The sequence below is a fragment of the Osmerus mordax genome, chromosome 16 (assembly GCF_038355195.1).
Source record: "Osmerus mordax isolate fOsmMor3 chromosome 16, fOsmMor3.pri, whole genome shotgun sequence".
Taxonomy (NCBI): Eukaryota; Metazoa; Chordata; class Actinopteri; order Osmeriformes; family Osmeridae; genus Osmerus; species Osmerus mordax.
In genome coordinates, this window is record NC_090065.1 from 11,864,714 (window position 1) to 11,880,337 (window position 15,624).

General features: G+C 49.3%; 1 protein-coding gene across 1 annotated transcript in view; it reads left to right on the plus strand.

Annotated features, from left to right (window-relative positions):
* The window catches only part of LOC136958622 (3',5'-cyclic-AMP phosphodiesterase 4B-like), a 35,780-nt gene extending 20,907 nt beyond the window's left edge, over positions 1-14,873 (plus strand). The window contains 11 exon segments of the mRNA XM_067252657.1: positions 1,922-2,034; positions 7,833-7,926; positions 9,159-9,346; positions 9,466-9,564; positions 10,756-10,920; positions 11,165-11,264; positions 11,422-11,576; positions 11,792-11,914; positions 12,056-12,238; positions 12,591-12,775; positions 12,777-14,873. Of these exon segments, the coding sequence (XP_067108758.1) occupies positions 1,922-2,034; positions 7,833-7,926; positions 9,159-9,346; positions 9,466-9,564; positions 10,756-10,920; positions 11,165-11,264; positions 11,422-11,576; positions 11,792-11,914; positions 12,056-12,238; positions 12,591-12,775; positions 12,777-12,945 (1,574 nt within the window). The 3' untranslated portion in view covers positions 12,946-14,873.
* The last annotated feature ends 751 nt before the right edge of the window (positions 14,874-15,624 follow it).

The window sequence follows — 15,624 nt, forward strand, 5'->3', positions numbered from 1 at the left end:
GGCTCCGGCTCACCCAGGCCCTTCTCTGATCCTGCTCACCGCTCTATCCCCCTCCTCTGCAACAACCACAGTGGTATACGCACGAACCCCGTCTCTCCAGGAGAGCTGAGGGATACCAGTATCCCCCAACCCCTCCATTGCTACCCTACTCTATGGGATCTCTCTTACCCCTGGCAGCTGTCTGGTACGGTGCCGTGGTTTGGCGCTGTGAAGGATCGCACCCTGGCTGCCGTCACTGCGCCGTCGAAGCCCTTTTGATGTGCTTTGATGTGCTTTTATTGACGTAAATTGCTGAGGCGCGCGCCAGCCGTCCCGTTGTGCGAAGCGCATGGGGGCAAACCTTTTCCACATGCGAAGTGTGTGAAGTCGAGATCAAACCCCCCCCCCCTGCCCCAACCTTGAAACAACGTTGGAAGTTGAAAGGCCAAGATGCCTTCAGTCGTTCCAGACGTGAAATGAGTTGAACCATCATCTGCTGCTTTGTCATCGTGCCATTAGTTCAGGATTGTCGACCGTCGAACTGGAAACGCTGTAGTCCAGATAAACACACTCCGTTCCGTGTTTTGTGCGAGTCCGGTCCTGGAGAGGAAGCTCTCTGGTTTCTTTGGCTCCCAGTCAAACCCAGGTCTGGAGTCTCCCCCCCCCCCTGCCCCCAGCTCAGGGAGTTAAAGTTTGCCTCTCGCGTTGCTTGTGCAAACACAGCGCTGGGCTTTTGATATAACTTTTTTCTCCCTTCCTCTCTCTCTCTCTCCCCCCCCTCTCTCTCTTTCTCTCTCTCTCTCTCTCTCTCTCTCTCTCTCTCTCTCTCTCTCTCTCTCTCTCCCCCCCCCTCTCTCTCTTTCTCTCTCTCTCTCTCTCTCTCTCTCTCTCTCTCTCTCTCTGTGTGTGTGTTTGGAGGGGGTCTGAGAGCAGAGCTAGTTCGTCCAGAGGCATGTCTGTCGTAGAGGCATGTGCTGCAGAGCGGGGTCTGGACATGGCTAGCATGTATTCGAAGATGAGAGCATGTGCAGGATGTGCTGAGGAAAGACCGTTCTGGAAGGTTTCCTCTGCATTTTGCAGAGGAAACCTTTTCCTCTGCAAAAAAAAAGGTTTCTTTTACTGTAAGGGCATGCATGTACACTTGCAATATGTGTCGCCCCCCCCCCCCCTTACTCAACCAGTGTGTGTGTATGCAAGCATCTAACCAGATATTGCACCGTTCCAGCTGTCACAAGCAGCATTGTAGTGGACTTGAATGTGTCTGTAATATTGTGAGTGTCTGATTAATTTGAAACGCAATTGGTGGAGTCAAGTAAATCATTTAAAGTGTGCATGTATGCATTGGTAAACGGGTGAAAGGCTTGTGTGCGGAGAGGGAACAAGTACACAAGCCCCAGACACACACACACAGCACCCTAGACAGGGGGCTCAGTGACACATCAACACCACAACGCTGACCGCCGACCCAGCACCACAGGGTTGAGGAAGGGGAGAGACTGGCGGAGAAGGGGAGAGGGAGGGGGATAGACTGGGGGAGAAGGGGAGAGGGAGAGACTGGGGGAGAGGTGGAGGGAGGGGGAGAGAGACACAGAAAGAGGCGGAGAGAGACTGAAAGAGGCAGGGGAGAGAGACTGAGGGGGAGGAGGAGATACGCTCGGAAAGGGAGGGGAGGAGAGAAGCCGAGTGGGGAAGAGGGAAAAGAGGCCAGAGGCAAACATCCGACAGAGACGAGCGAGATAGAGTTAGCGTGCGTGAGAGACAAAGAGAAAAACGAGCACTTTGGCACCAGCCTGCCTGTCAGACACACGGAGAACGCCACATAGGATGAAGGAGCACGGCGCGTCCCTTCACACCGCCTCACCTCCCGGACATCCAGGCCTCCCCGGTCGACACAGCCACCCGGCCCTGGGCCCTGACTACGTGTCTTTGTGTCTGTTGACAGACGATTCGTACCAGAAGCTGGCCATGGAGACCATGGAGGAGCTGGACTGGTGTCTGGACCAGCTGGAGACCATCCAGACCTACCGCTCAGTCAGCGACATGGCCTCCAACAAGGTAAGACCCGCTCGCTAAACCACCCCGACCCGCCGTACAGCAACCCACAACCCAACCTTAACGTAACATCAACTTCAAGCACTGTATGATGCATGGACCAGGTCCACAACACAGCCACAAAACCCATTCTCATCCTGTCAACCGTGTCTGGTTAGATAATTGATGTGAATCTCATTTAGAACCGTAGCCAGGGGGGTCAATCTTCATGTCAAAGCTGTTGTGGGTGTTGCTTTGCTTGTGTAGGTTTTCACAGGTTTTGCCGTATCCCTTTTCTCAGTACTGTGTATGAAAAACGTATATTAAACCGCATTGACGCACTTGCAAAGTGAAAGCTGTCTTGTGGTTAAGTGTGTAAACAAGTGCCAGTGTTAGACAGACTGTAAAACACACCAACAATGGTCCGTTTGCATAGTGGACCTGACAGGAATGTTGTCTTTGATTAATATCAGTCTGGCCTCCGGTTGTTGTGTGTAGTTTTGCATAATAACTTGTAAATGATGCATATATATCCATACATTTACTGGTAGGGTGGTGTGCTTTAGTATAGAGGAGCACTGCTGGGTTGTTGAACTTACTTGCCAGTAGGTCTTGCTGTCTCTCATGACCTTATCATGCCTGTTGCCTTTGTCTACAGTGTGCCTGGTCAAGTACCTAGAGCTAGGCTAACTGAGCTACGCTAATTGAGTGATGCTACGCTTAGCTACGCTAAGAACACAGGATAACCTAGGTTCCCAGTAAATATGCTGTTACAAGGTCATGTTTTTTGCATAGTAATTGGCTGTTGTAAATAGCAACAAGATGCTAGCTTGCTTTGTCACTGGAGGACTCTGCTGGTCCACTGTGCTGTACCCAGCGTCCTCCGCCAGTCCCGTTGACTGTAGAGCTGTGTGTGCAGGAGACGTTCAGACGGCGCCAGGAGGGGTGGTGTTGTCTGTGTCTGCTACGTACAGTAGCACTACGGTGTCTTTGTGGTCAGGAGGTGGGGCGAGGTGGAGGCTTTGCAGACTGTGGCCATGACCGTGACAGGAGTTTCCTGTCTCTTCCTGTGTGATTTCCTCCCCTACCACCAGACTACAATGGCCATCCACCGCACAGCCAGGGCTGGGCCCGGGCCTGATACTGTAAACCACGTCACTGGCACGCTAACACGACACCCTGACACCCTGAACACTCGCCAGGACCTCAGATAAATGTTCATGCTGGCTGCTGAGTCATAGCGCAGAAGATCATCAGGGCACCTTGCACTTCGGGGAATGGGGAGGAGGAAATGGTGGATACAAGGTCATGGTGTTTGACTCTGTTTATCATGTTGCAAAATGTCGAAAATACTGGCCTACTTAACTGTTTGCGCTGTGAAACAGTGTGTAAAGCTTATAGTTATCTCCCGGTGGGCTGAGCTGGGATTTTCACCTACGCAACTTTACAGTTCAGGCCTCAAAGGCAAACCTGTAAAAGCCCCTACACACGCACGCGTGTGCACACACACACACACACACACACACACAAACAGGGTTGAGGACAGACCACCAGGCCTCTCTCCTGTCTATAATAAAGGACCAAAGCCCGTCACAAGCAAATGAAGGGCACTTTCATTTTTCCAAGACCACAGGTGTGTCCTGCACCAGGACCTCACACACTGCAGGACCACCGGACAGGCCCGGATGGCCTCAGAGCAGCAATGCGCCGCCCTAGCCTAGCCATCATTAGCTTAGCCACACGTCTTTTCTGACGTTACCACGGGCCTTAGACAAACAGCACCATCTGAATCCAGTTAGCGGGCTAGCGTTGTGGGCTAGCGTTGTGGGCTAGCGTGCGAGGAGAGCGCCGCTCTAGTAGGAAACTCTAACTCACGTGTGGTCAGGCCTCTTTGAAGCCCCGCCGTCTCTGCGAAAATGACGGAATTATTGAAACAGATGTAGTGACTAGGTCAGGAGATTTAGCAGGGGGGAAATGGTTGTTAAATTATAGTATGACGACGATTATTGAGAGGTTGAAGCGATTGTGGTGGAGTGTTGAGAGAGCTAACGTCTGTTTGTGCAGAAATCACAAGCTTTTACCTGAAAACACTGACCATGAATGATTCTAGAAGTATGTCATGCCCACACACCCAAGCTGAAACTTTGGCTCACGGAAATGTGTGTGTTTTGGTGCCAACCTCTGCCCCCCCACCCAGCTATGACCCCGAGCTGTTTACACTGCAAACAGGCAGCCTGAGGCCGGTGAGTGAGGTACGTGGGGGGGGGGGGGGGGCCTCCACCTCCCCCCACCCCCCAGGACCACTTCTTTCTGTAGGAGCAGTGAACGAGGCCAGGGGAGAGAGCAACCGCAGAGAGATGAGGCCTGGTTACGAAATACTAAACTGAGTAATTTCACTTTGCTCCAGATGACGTGACAGAAGCATTACCAGTCTAGTATTTGGTAATGAGGGATTTACCTGGAGCTGTGTTGGTGTGGAGGTGGGGTTAGGGTAAGGCTGTGAGTGGGTAGGGAGCAGGAAGGTGTGCTTTCTAGGAAGCTCTTCTTACCGGTAAATGACCATGGTGGTTTACTGTAGTTCAGATTTGGGGCGAGGCAGGGGGAAGGAGATGTGGTCTGTGACGGAGGGGAGGAGCCTCAGGTCTTCCAACACGCCGCACGCCTGGCTGTCACTTCAGTCAAGTTTATCGCTTTAGGTTTCCTGCCACGAGAGAATAGACCTGAGCACACAGAGGAAGCACTCGCACACTCACAGATAAGCCTCTAAACACTGGAGACAAGTTCAGACAACACGTTTGCAGACTGAAGAAAAATGGGACTATGTTACCCTGTAAAGAATGAGATGTTTGGGATTCGGACGAGTTGGAAACAGGTAGGTTCCTGCACAGTTATAGAGTACATTTGAAGAAAACGGTTTCTCCAATCGCTTTGTTAAATGTTACAAAGTCACGTATCCTAAAACGCTAGAAATATTTGGTAACTGAGCTGTCTTTAAATATTGTGTTTGAGTACGGAAAATTGCAAAACGTTTTCATCATCCATTTAAACTCATATTCTCTTCCATTTATGAAGTAAAAACAGTAATGAAAACTATGCAAAATGTATTCAAGTAAATAATAAACTATATAACCAGTGTATTTCGCAGAGGTCATGTTGGCTGGGGATTAGGGTCAGTTGACAAAGCTGCTATTGTGTAGCCATTATGTAAAGCCAAAGAATAAATAACTAACTTTTTGTATCCAGTTATGACAAAAAAATAATATTTATATTTTTTAACATAATGTTTTTTAATGAATTACATTTTGAGGACAAGCATACAAACTAGTAGCTTGTTAAGGGAACTGGACATCTAGTTTTCCCTTGCTTGCCAGAAACCACGACTGTGCGACTGTAACTTAGCAGTATGCTTAGCAGTATGCTAAGTTACAGTCGCACAGTGACTCTCTTACTGAGAACTCGGTCTACCCACTAAGTGTCCTTTCTTGCGTCATTGAAGTATAGCTTTTCGTCTTGCCAAAGAAAGGGCAATTGTCGGTTATGACAATGTACGCTGGCCTCCTTGACACAACAGAATGTGTTTGGTGACAGCGCGTGTTGAGTAATGTACCCTACACAACACTCATGTATCAGTCAACAGCCTTTAACGTATGCAGCTGTGGTTTATCAGCATGGCTTCTGGGGAAAGAAACTAACACACACACATACAGAACACAGTGTGGTGACTCACTTTGTGGTCACAATAGGCCGCTCTTTTTCTTTGCTTAAGGATGAATAACAAGTCCCCTTTCAATAGAATAAGGCTAGCCTGATTCCAGGTCTTAGTTTTATGAGGTTTCTCTGGAGTTTAAGTAACTGTCTTTGGCAAGAGGATTTGTAGGGTGCTATTGCAGCCAAAGCTTTGAGTTGTGTTTTAGGAGTTTCAAGTCAAGTGGAGGAGGACTAACTTGACTGCCAGATGGCACCTGTTTCAGCCACAGACTGCTCGATTTCAAGCAATAAGGGGATAAGAAATCGGTGATAAATAAGGGAAATAATGTGACCCATCTACCGTTGGATTTGCAGCTGGACTCAGGAACATATGATTTCAGCGGAGTTGAAATGGGTTCTCTAAAAAACAGAAAAAAGGAAGACCTCAAAACATCAATGCAGCTCCACTAGAACTGAGAAGTGAGAGACAGAACCACAGATAGCTGCTCCCTTCTTCCTGAGCTCAGCAATGCACTGCAGAGTAACCTTTGCGTGTGCGCGTGTGTGTGTGCTTGTGCGCTCGTCCGCACTTGTACTCTAGTGCATGGTGGGATGCGCTGTGTTTGGATGAGAGACACAGACTGGCTCAGTAGGTCACGTGACTCTGTTGCCATGGCGTTCAGGTTGTAGCGTAATTGGTGGCGCCCTTGCATGCTGCAGACAACAGACGTCCTGCTTGTGTGTTCCCCCCCTCCCCTCCGTCTCTCTCCTCTTTCTCTCTTTCTGCCCCTCTCTTTTTCTCCTCTCCCTCTCTCCTCTCTCTCATCCACGCTCTCTCCTCTTTCCAATTCTCCTCCCCCTCTCTCTTCCACCCTCTCTCTCTCTCTCTCTAACTCCCTTTTCCTCTCTCTCTCTGTCTCTCTCCCCCTCTCTCCCCTCCACTGGGAGACGGAGCCAGCAGCTGCTGCAGACGAGACAAACACACGCCCGGCTCACCGTCTCACTGTGCCAGATAGCATCTGAGGCAGCTCACAATGTCGCCGCCCGCATGAGGGACCCGGGCGCTCGTCTTCCCTTCCTTTTCACCACCGTGCAGAGCACCAGCCGGTCCACACACTAGTTAGACGAAGCAGGGGCATTAAACATGCCTTATCTGTAAGGACTGCTTCGGAGGCTTAAGGGGGGGGGGGGCTCCTTTGATAGACAAGATTGATAAGTAAATCAAACAAAGAGAGAGTGTGCGTGTGAGAGGGAGGGAGGGATCTTTGCAAAGAGGGAGAGCGCGAGAGAGAAAGAAGAGGGGATTTTGCGGAGAACTCGAGGTGGGAGAGGGAGAGAGGAGAGGGAGGGAGAGAAAGAGAGAGAGCGGGAAGAGGGATACAGCTTTGCTGAGCAGAAGGGGGGAAACACTTGCAGGAGAATAAAGCAGGAGCAGCGAGAGAAGCAGAGGGTTGTCTCAGCCAGCCACAGGAGACTTAAGGCTGGAGCCCTCCTCCTCTTCATCACGATCCTATTCGGCGTGGACACAGAGAGAGACCAGTGAAAGTGGAAGGGGGATACCTCTCTTCCCCGCTGCGGTCCAGAGGGGATTCCACGGTCAAAGGAGATATCGAGTGTAGCCTAGCCACCTGTGCACTGACTCGTATCAGTCACGGAGGATTGGGTTGCGGAGCTTTCAGAAAAGGGCCACAGGCGGCTGACTCTACCCCTGTCTAGGGGCTCTGTCGGTGGGGCTTTCATCGTGTGAGAGAGGGCTGGTGGTGGTGGTGGTAGACGTGGTGCGGGGTCCCCCCAGAGAGAAGCACAGACGGGGCTTCTGCTGGGGAGAACCAGGGCTAGTTCAGCACCATGCCCGAGGCCAACTACCTGCTCTCTGTCTCCTGGGGCTACATCAAGGTGTGTGTCCTGAACAAAGGCTTGTGTGTGTGTGTGTGTGGGGGGGGTCTGCTTGTTTGTGTGTAAAACTTAATCTGGAACTCATAACAAATATAGGCTGGTCTGGGACGATATACAATTTCCTTGTATGGTCTACAAAAATGTGACTTCTCCCAGTGGATAAAAACTATTTTTTAGTGTTTTCCAACGTTGTTTATTTATACATTTGATCTAACGTGATCGGATCTGTTTTTCTCCAGTTCAAGAGGATGTTGAACCGAGAGCTGACCCACCTGTCGGAAATGAGTCGCTCTGGCAACCAGGTGTCAGAGTTCATCTCCAACACCTTCCTAGGTAAGTGTCTCAGTCATGTAAAAGTGACATGCGCACACACAATCCATACACTGATAGACAGTTTGTTCTTTTCACGTGACGGGTATTCATGAGGTAAATACAAATGATTTGAAAGGTCAAATTCTTGCTGTTCTATCGTTATTAGACCTGCGGGCAGGAAGGTCAGTGTGTTTGCCGGACTCTTCAGGGTTACCATGAGCTCATGCAGCGTACTGGAGGGGCTAGTCGCTGGTCTGCACCACTGCTTTCAAACCAGTCAGATCTGGTCTGCAGGAGTGTTTCCCTCGCTCTCACTGCGGCGGGGGAGGGGGGGGGGAAGAGGGAGAAAAGAGAGGGAGGGAGGTTTTACCCTGGAATGACTTCAGTCTGGAGAGGGCTGTGTGTGTGTGTGTGGTTTGGGGCAAGCCTCTGTATTATTCAGCAGTGTGGCTGCAGTGTCTCCCTGCCTTTGACAGCTCCAGAGCATAGTCCATGACTCACAGTCAGTTAGTCAGCATGTGGACTGGGACTAGGACTGTGACTAGCAGCATGGAACCGCTTTTTCTTGACTAAAACGAGACCATCGAAAACCATCCGCGCGCGTATAGACAAGAGAGACAACGAACCTCTGAAACAGAAATGTTTCAATGCCCTTGAAGCTGCTAGCGTCTCTCAGAAACAAATCTTTTCCTTGGGCATGGCAATGGAATAAGGGGGAGGTCCTATGAGATATGGCTTGTGCCCACATGTACACACACACACACACACACAGCAGGAGCACAACAGAGGCGACATCACCTGCGCCAGAGGGCAAACCACCAGCATGGCGGGCGTCTATCCAAACAGGACCTCTTAACATGAGAAGGCCCATTTCCTTTTCTTCGTACTGTTATTGTTTACATCACTGCGTTATACCTCTCGACCTTTCTTCCCGGAATTGGTGGACTCGTGAAGGTGTTTGAGAAAGGGATAGTAAAAGCTTTCCACGCTCACGAAAAAAGCATGATGAGGCGCTGGGGAAAGGAGAAGGAAAGGAGATGGAACGAAAGAGAGCACAGAGATCTGACAGACGCAAATGGGATGAGACAGTGACCGACGACTAGGATCAGTCAATAACTTTGTCTGTGGTCTCACGTGTCAGAGGTCAAGTTTGGTCGTGCACAACGCAGCAATATAACCCTTTCTGCTGTTTTTCTCTCACTCTCTCTCCCTGTCTCTCTCTCTCTCTCTCTCGCTCTCTCTCCGTCCCCCAGACAAGCAGAACGAGCTGGAGCTGCCGTGCCCCGTGCAGAAGGGCCGGGAGAGGAAGAGGAGGCAGGCGGGCCAGCAGACGGGGATGATGACCCAGATCAGCGGGGTGAGGAAGGTCAGCCACGCCCCCGGTGACTCGGCGCTCAGCCGCTTCGGGGTGAAGACGGACCAGGAGGACCTGCTGTCTAAGGTGCGGGAGAGCGTGGAGACACACGCACGCGTGCGGCATCCAGACTGTCATCATCCCTCCCTCCAGTGTGTGTAGTCTCGACTCACCCCCCGTCCCCGTCTGTCTCTTATCCACATTAGGACCTGGAGGACATCAACACCTGGGGTCTGAACATCTTCAGGGTGGCCGAACATTCCCACAACCGCCCCCTCACCTGCATCATGTACACCATCTTCCAGGTCAGCCTCCTCCTAAACACACACACACACACAGACACACACACTTTAGTATTGTACGTCAATGGAATAAGGAAGGAGTGACTCACTAGTCCGAGGTCTGTGTGTGTGTCTCTCTGTTCTACTGAATCAGTTTGCCTCACGTCCTGTTCGGATGTTCTCAGAACATCTTCTAAATGAATGACTAGACAGAGAACCGCCACAGTATTATGAGACAGTGAGTCACTCAGTCCGCGGCGCTCATCTTCTAAACTAGAGCTCCTTCCACTGCCGAATCTGTGTCACTGAATCATTCCAATAGTATTTGCCCACGAAACAAATTCAGTTCATTCGAAGAGAAGTTCCCTAACCATCCGAGTACTAGGCTACAAAATACTACTGTAGTAATAGTTTGGTTTATTTCAGACAAACAACTTAGTTTCATACAGTTGAGCTAACAAACAAAAACATATTTACATCAGTCTGAAACAGGTGTAGGTTGAAGCTCTTGCTTATAATGCCTACCCTTTATGAATACATCTCATATCTTAACAATAAATAAAAATACTTATTGTCTTACATCATTATGTTGACAATCAGATCTGAACAGAATACAAAAAAACATTAATATTTCTTATGCAATAGAGTTGCGCAGTCCAAATACAACAAAAGCAGCTTGTTCATCTATCACTCTTTAAATTGATTCATATTTCATTGCATTATTTTTAAATAGGTTCTTTAACTTACTAAAGGTCCCACATATTTTTAGTTCTGCATGACAGCTCTTCCATAAATTTACACCCTTAACGGAAATACAATGGTATTTAGCATTGGTCCTCACTTGGTTCTTTTTGAATATACAAGATCCCCTTAAGTCATGTTGGCATTCTCTTTCTGTTAACAACCCTTGGATACTTTCTGGCAACTGATGTTTTTTTGCTTTGTACATGATATGTAATGTTTTTAGTTCTACTAATTCATTAAATTTTAGACCTTTTAATTCAATAAAAAGGGAGTTTGTTGGCTCCCTATAGGTGGTTTTCTTTACTATTCGTATGGCTTTCTTTTGAAGCATAAACATTGGATCGGTGTTTGTTTTATATGTGTTTCCCCATACTTCCACACAATAAGTAATGTATGGTAGCACATGGTAGGCTTAAGTAGAACCCGATGACAGTGAGCTGAGTGTGTGTTTGGTTGTTTTTTGGTGTGCAGGAGCGAGACCTGATGAAGACGTTCAAGATCCCAACAGACACGTTTGTGACGTTCATGTTGACCCTGGAGGCCCACTACCACTCGGACGTGGCCTACCACAACAGCCTGCACGCGGCCGACGTGGCCCAGTCCACACACATCCTGCTGTCCACCCCTGCCCTGGATGTAAGACTCTCTGCTCTGCTCCCTTCTCTTCCCCTCCTCTCCTCTACCTGCCTGCCTCTCCTCCCCCTGCCCTCGCCTTCTCCTCTCCACTCTTATCAGGCCCCCCCACTCCATGCCGCTTGTCTTTAAGCTGCTGTTGGGACTACGAAACAAGTTGACAGCGGTAGAAGAAGAGATTAGCGTCCTAAGATTCGTTTCTTTACACTGTGTGAAACTCACAAGGTTTCCTCTTGTCCAATCACAGGCCGTCTTCACCGATTTGGAGATCCTGGCGGCCATCTTTGCGGCGGCCATCCATGACGTGGACCACCCGGGTGTCTCCAACCAGTTCCTCATCAACACAAGTGAGTACAAACCATGTCACACCCTGACTCATCCATAGTTATTGATTCATGGTCTGTGCCATGACTTATCAGTGAAAGAATGCAGTATTTGCTTGCTGTGTCTTACCCCATCTCTCTGCATCTCTGTTTGTCTGTTCTCTCTCGCTCTCTGTCACAGACTCAGAGCTGGCTCTGATGTACAACGATGAGTCGGTTCTGGAGAACCACCACCTCGCGGTGGGCTTCAAGCTACTCCAGGAGGACAACTGTGACATCTTCCAGAACCTCAGCAAGAAGCAGAGGCAGTCCCTCAGGAGGATGGTGATCGACATGGTGAGAGGACACCACACACACACACACACTCACCCCTTCTCTCCCTCTCCCGCCCTCTCTCACCTCATCCTCCTACTCCACACCCCCTGTCCTTTACCTTCTACCTCCCTCCCTCCCTCCCCCCCCCCCCCCTCTCTCTCTCTCTCTCCCTCCCTCTGCCTCTTTCTACCTTTCGTATGTGTTGATTCTGAGTGTCTCTGTTGCTGTCCCTCCAGGTTCTAGCTACAGACATGTCTAAACACATGAGCCTGCTGGCTGACCTCAAGACCATGGTCGAGACCAAGAAGGTGACCAGCTCAGGAGTGCTGCTCCTGGACAACTACACCGACAGGATTCAGGTACAGACACAATCAAGTCACACACAACAAACACACACGCATACAGACATACTGCCGCAGTTATATACACACACAATGACAGTCACAAACACACACGCTACCGCATAAGGGACTCACCCTGGTTCTCTGCCCCCCTCCCAGGTGCTGAGGAACATGGTTCACTGTGCGGACCTGAGCAACCCCACCAAGTCCCTGGATCTGTACCGCCAGTGGACCGACCGCATCATGGACGAGTTCTTCCACCAGGGCGACCGGGAGAGGGAGCGCGGCATGGAGATCAGCCCCATGTGTGACAAACACACCGCCTCGGTGGAGAAGAGCCAGGTGGGAGACACACACACACACACACACAAGAACGTAGTTTCGACAGTTTGCTTCTATCCGTCATTACGTTCTAGCTGTTGTTATGAAAAGGAGTGGATGTATTTGGACTCCTCGCCGACGCTGTCTCGTAGTCACGTGACAGGCAGAGTCACGTGACAGGCAGAGTCACGTGACAGGCAGAGTCACGTGACAGGCAGAGTCACGTGACAGGCAGAGTCACGTGACAGGCAGAGTCACGTGACAGGCAGAGTCACGTGACAGGCAGAGTCACCTGACAGGCAGAGTCACCTGATAGGCAGAGTGTTCCCTGAGGTGCTTCTGTAACCTCATGGTCTCCCGCTCTCCTCCCCAGGTGGGCTTCATCGACTACATCGTCCACCCCCTGTGGGAGACCTGGGCCGACCTGGTCCACCCCGACGCCCAGGACATCCTGGACACCCTGGAGGACAACCGCAACTGGTACCAGAGCATGATCCCCCAGAGCCCCTCGCCGCCCTTCTACAGCGGCGACGCCGACGGGGAGGGGGACGTGGAGGGGGGGGGGCGGGGAGCAGGGGACCAAGTTCCAGTTTGAACTGACGCTGGAGGACGAGGGGGGGCCGTGCGGACAGACGCAGACTCTCCCTGGTCCCTCCTCCCCCGACCGCGGCGGGGTGGGCGTGGCCACGCCGGGCGCGTCCCCCGCCGACACCAGCCCGCCGTCCTGACCTCTGACCTCGTACTAGCGGCCACAGCATTGGCTGTTCGACAGCGGCTCCTTTTAATTGCAGTGGAGGAATCCTGCAAACCTGGCTCTCTGGAGCTGCCCGAGAGGGCCTGACTGACTCTGGGGGGCCCCCCCCCTGGAGAAAAGAGAGGGAAGCCCTGTAGCGCTTTGTCTCAGAGCTCCCCTGGGAGAATAACGGTGTTGGAAGGACGGCCAGACATGAAGGAACCAATGGAGAAGTGTAGAAGGCAGTGCCAAGGCTCCCTAACCACATGGGGCTACCTCCTTTGTTCAGACTAATACTGTAGAACAGTAGAGAACGATGTCCAGTCAGACGGGAGACACGTGCACTTTCACTTTTTTGTTGTTGCTGTTGTTGGGTTTCTTCATTTGTTTTGAAGAAGGTTTACTTGTTTTTGTAACACTTGTCTGGAGACAGTGTTACCTTTTTTACCAACCATGTCTTTAGTACGTAATGTTTTTTATAATTTATGGAACAAAGATGTGAAATGTTTGTTTTCTACACAAGAATATAGATGATGTGTCTCAAAGTCAGAAAATTGTGCAGTCTTCCCAATGTAGGCAATATTGCAGCATATTCTCAAAAGGATTTGGGGATATCACTTTCTAATCATGTGACTTCCAAGCACAATTTGCACTTTTTGACGGATCGAAAAAGAAAGTGTATCCATTTTCTTTTCTTAAATCCCAATTTAAGGTCAAAGTTATTCGTATGCTCTAATAAAAGGCACAAGTCAGTGTCAATACCAGTGAACACAAGCTCCCTAAAACATCAAAAGCACTCACAAAACCCATCAATAGTTTGTATTGACACAAACACCCTTTTATTTCCTAGGGGAAAGAAGTCAAATTAACCAGTTCCAAAGATGTTCAGAGAGAAGCACTTTAACAGACTAACTGCCTCTAGGGAGAGATGTAGAGAGCCTTTGATTAACTCCTGCACCCAAAAATCAAATCCCTTATTAGACCCATTAATTGTAAACATTATTAGGCCAATTCAGCTAAAAAGATTTTCACGTTTGTTTACTTTCATACCTAGAAGCTAAATCCTCGCAGCCATTATTTCCCCGCCCAGGACGTAACCACCTGCATTAGGAAACATGTCCTCCATCAACACAGCCTGACTTCATGTTGATGTGGTTCAAGCCAGATCTATATCAGCACAACTCTCCTGATCTGGCAGAACATTTCTAACAACGGCAATGAACGCAATTGAAAGTTAAGCAAAAAAACAAGTGTCAATCCTTTTTTCTTTTTTGCTCAATTGAAAGGTACTGCAAAGTATGCTGCCATTCCTTTAACCTCTTGTTTAGGGATGTTAACATTCCAACCCTATGTGTGTGTTGCATCCATACCTTGTGTTACACCTTGAACTGTTTATTTATTATCATTCCATTGTACCTGTAAATAGAAATGTATTCACAATCCAGTTGCTATTATTAATATACCCGTTTATACATGTCTTTGGTGGTATTCTATGAGTCTATGAAGCAATATCCTGTTTTATTTCCTGAGTAAAGTGCTCAGATCTGCACACACCGCTGAAGCACAATGTGGACGACAACTGTCGACACAAACACAAGAACTTCATTTTTTTCTTCATGTGTTGTGTTTTGAGGAGACAAACAATATTTGATATCCACTGCAATTTATTAATATCTGTGAATCCAAAAGATATGTTTGTATTGTTCTCAAACACCCTTGTATTGAGGTGATGGGCGATAGTAAGTGTGATCCTTCGTAATGAGTCCAAAGGCTGGATTGTTTCCTACTAAGTACAGTGACGGGTCACTGTAGTTGGAATAATAAATGTTTTTTCAAATGGGTTCTTTATACTTTCTCACACAATGTATGGTCAAATATTGTCTACTCCATTCCAATAAGATAATTAAAATCAGCATGAATTACTTTTTTTGTGAGTCTTTTCCTATATCCAAGTTTCGGACTGCAGAAGTTCTGTGCTGCTCTGTGTATAGAGGTGATGGACACAGGGACTCGTGGACACAAGACAAGGGAGATATGGGGACACGAGGGACATGGCCGACACAGGAGACACAGGAACACTTGGAAACTGGGATGTGAGGCACAGGCGACACGAGATACAGGGACACACGGGACACAGGAGATCCAGTGCAGGAGATTCAAGGGCACACAACAGACATGGGTGGAGGAATGTCAACAGGAAGTGGAGAAATTACCCTGCTCACCCTCCCATGGCCGAGGCTAGCTACGCCCAAGATATCAGGGCAGATAGAAATCAACATGAGGGTCTGGGCAGTTTATAAACACAGCAGCTCTCTGAAACCAGAACTCTGCAGGACCTGTGGCAATGACACAGAAGGACAAGCAATACTAGATGTATTTTGTTGTCCATCCGGACACACAGCCTTACCGTCTCTGTTACAATCATCTAGCCCCACTTAAAGAAGGAGTTACACTAATAACATATTACTGCAACCGAAACCTCGCCCTGTATCCTATTTCCACAAATTCAGAGAAAACGTGGTGACTGTTTACTGTAAACACGCTAGCACAAGGCCAGCGTTTTCCGTCGTGGTCAGCGAGGGCCGCGTTGCCTTGGCGATGGATAGATAGTTTGTTTGGAACTTGACTTGTGGTCCTGTGGTCTGTGGGCATCTGACGTCAATGGGCCAGGAAG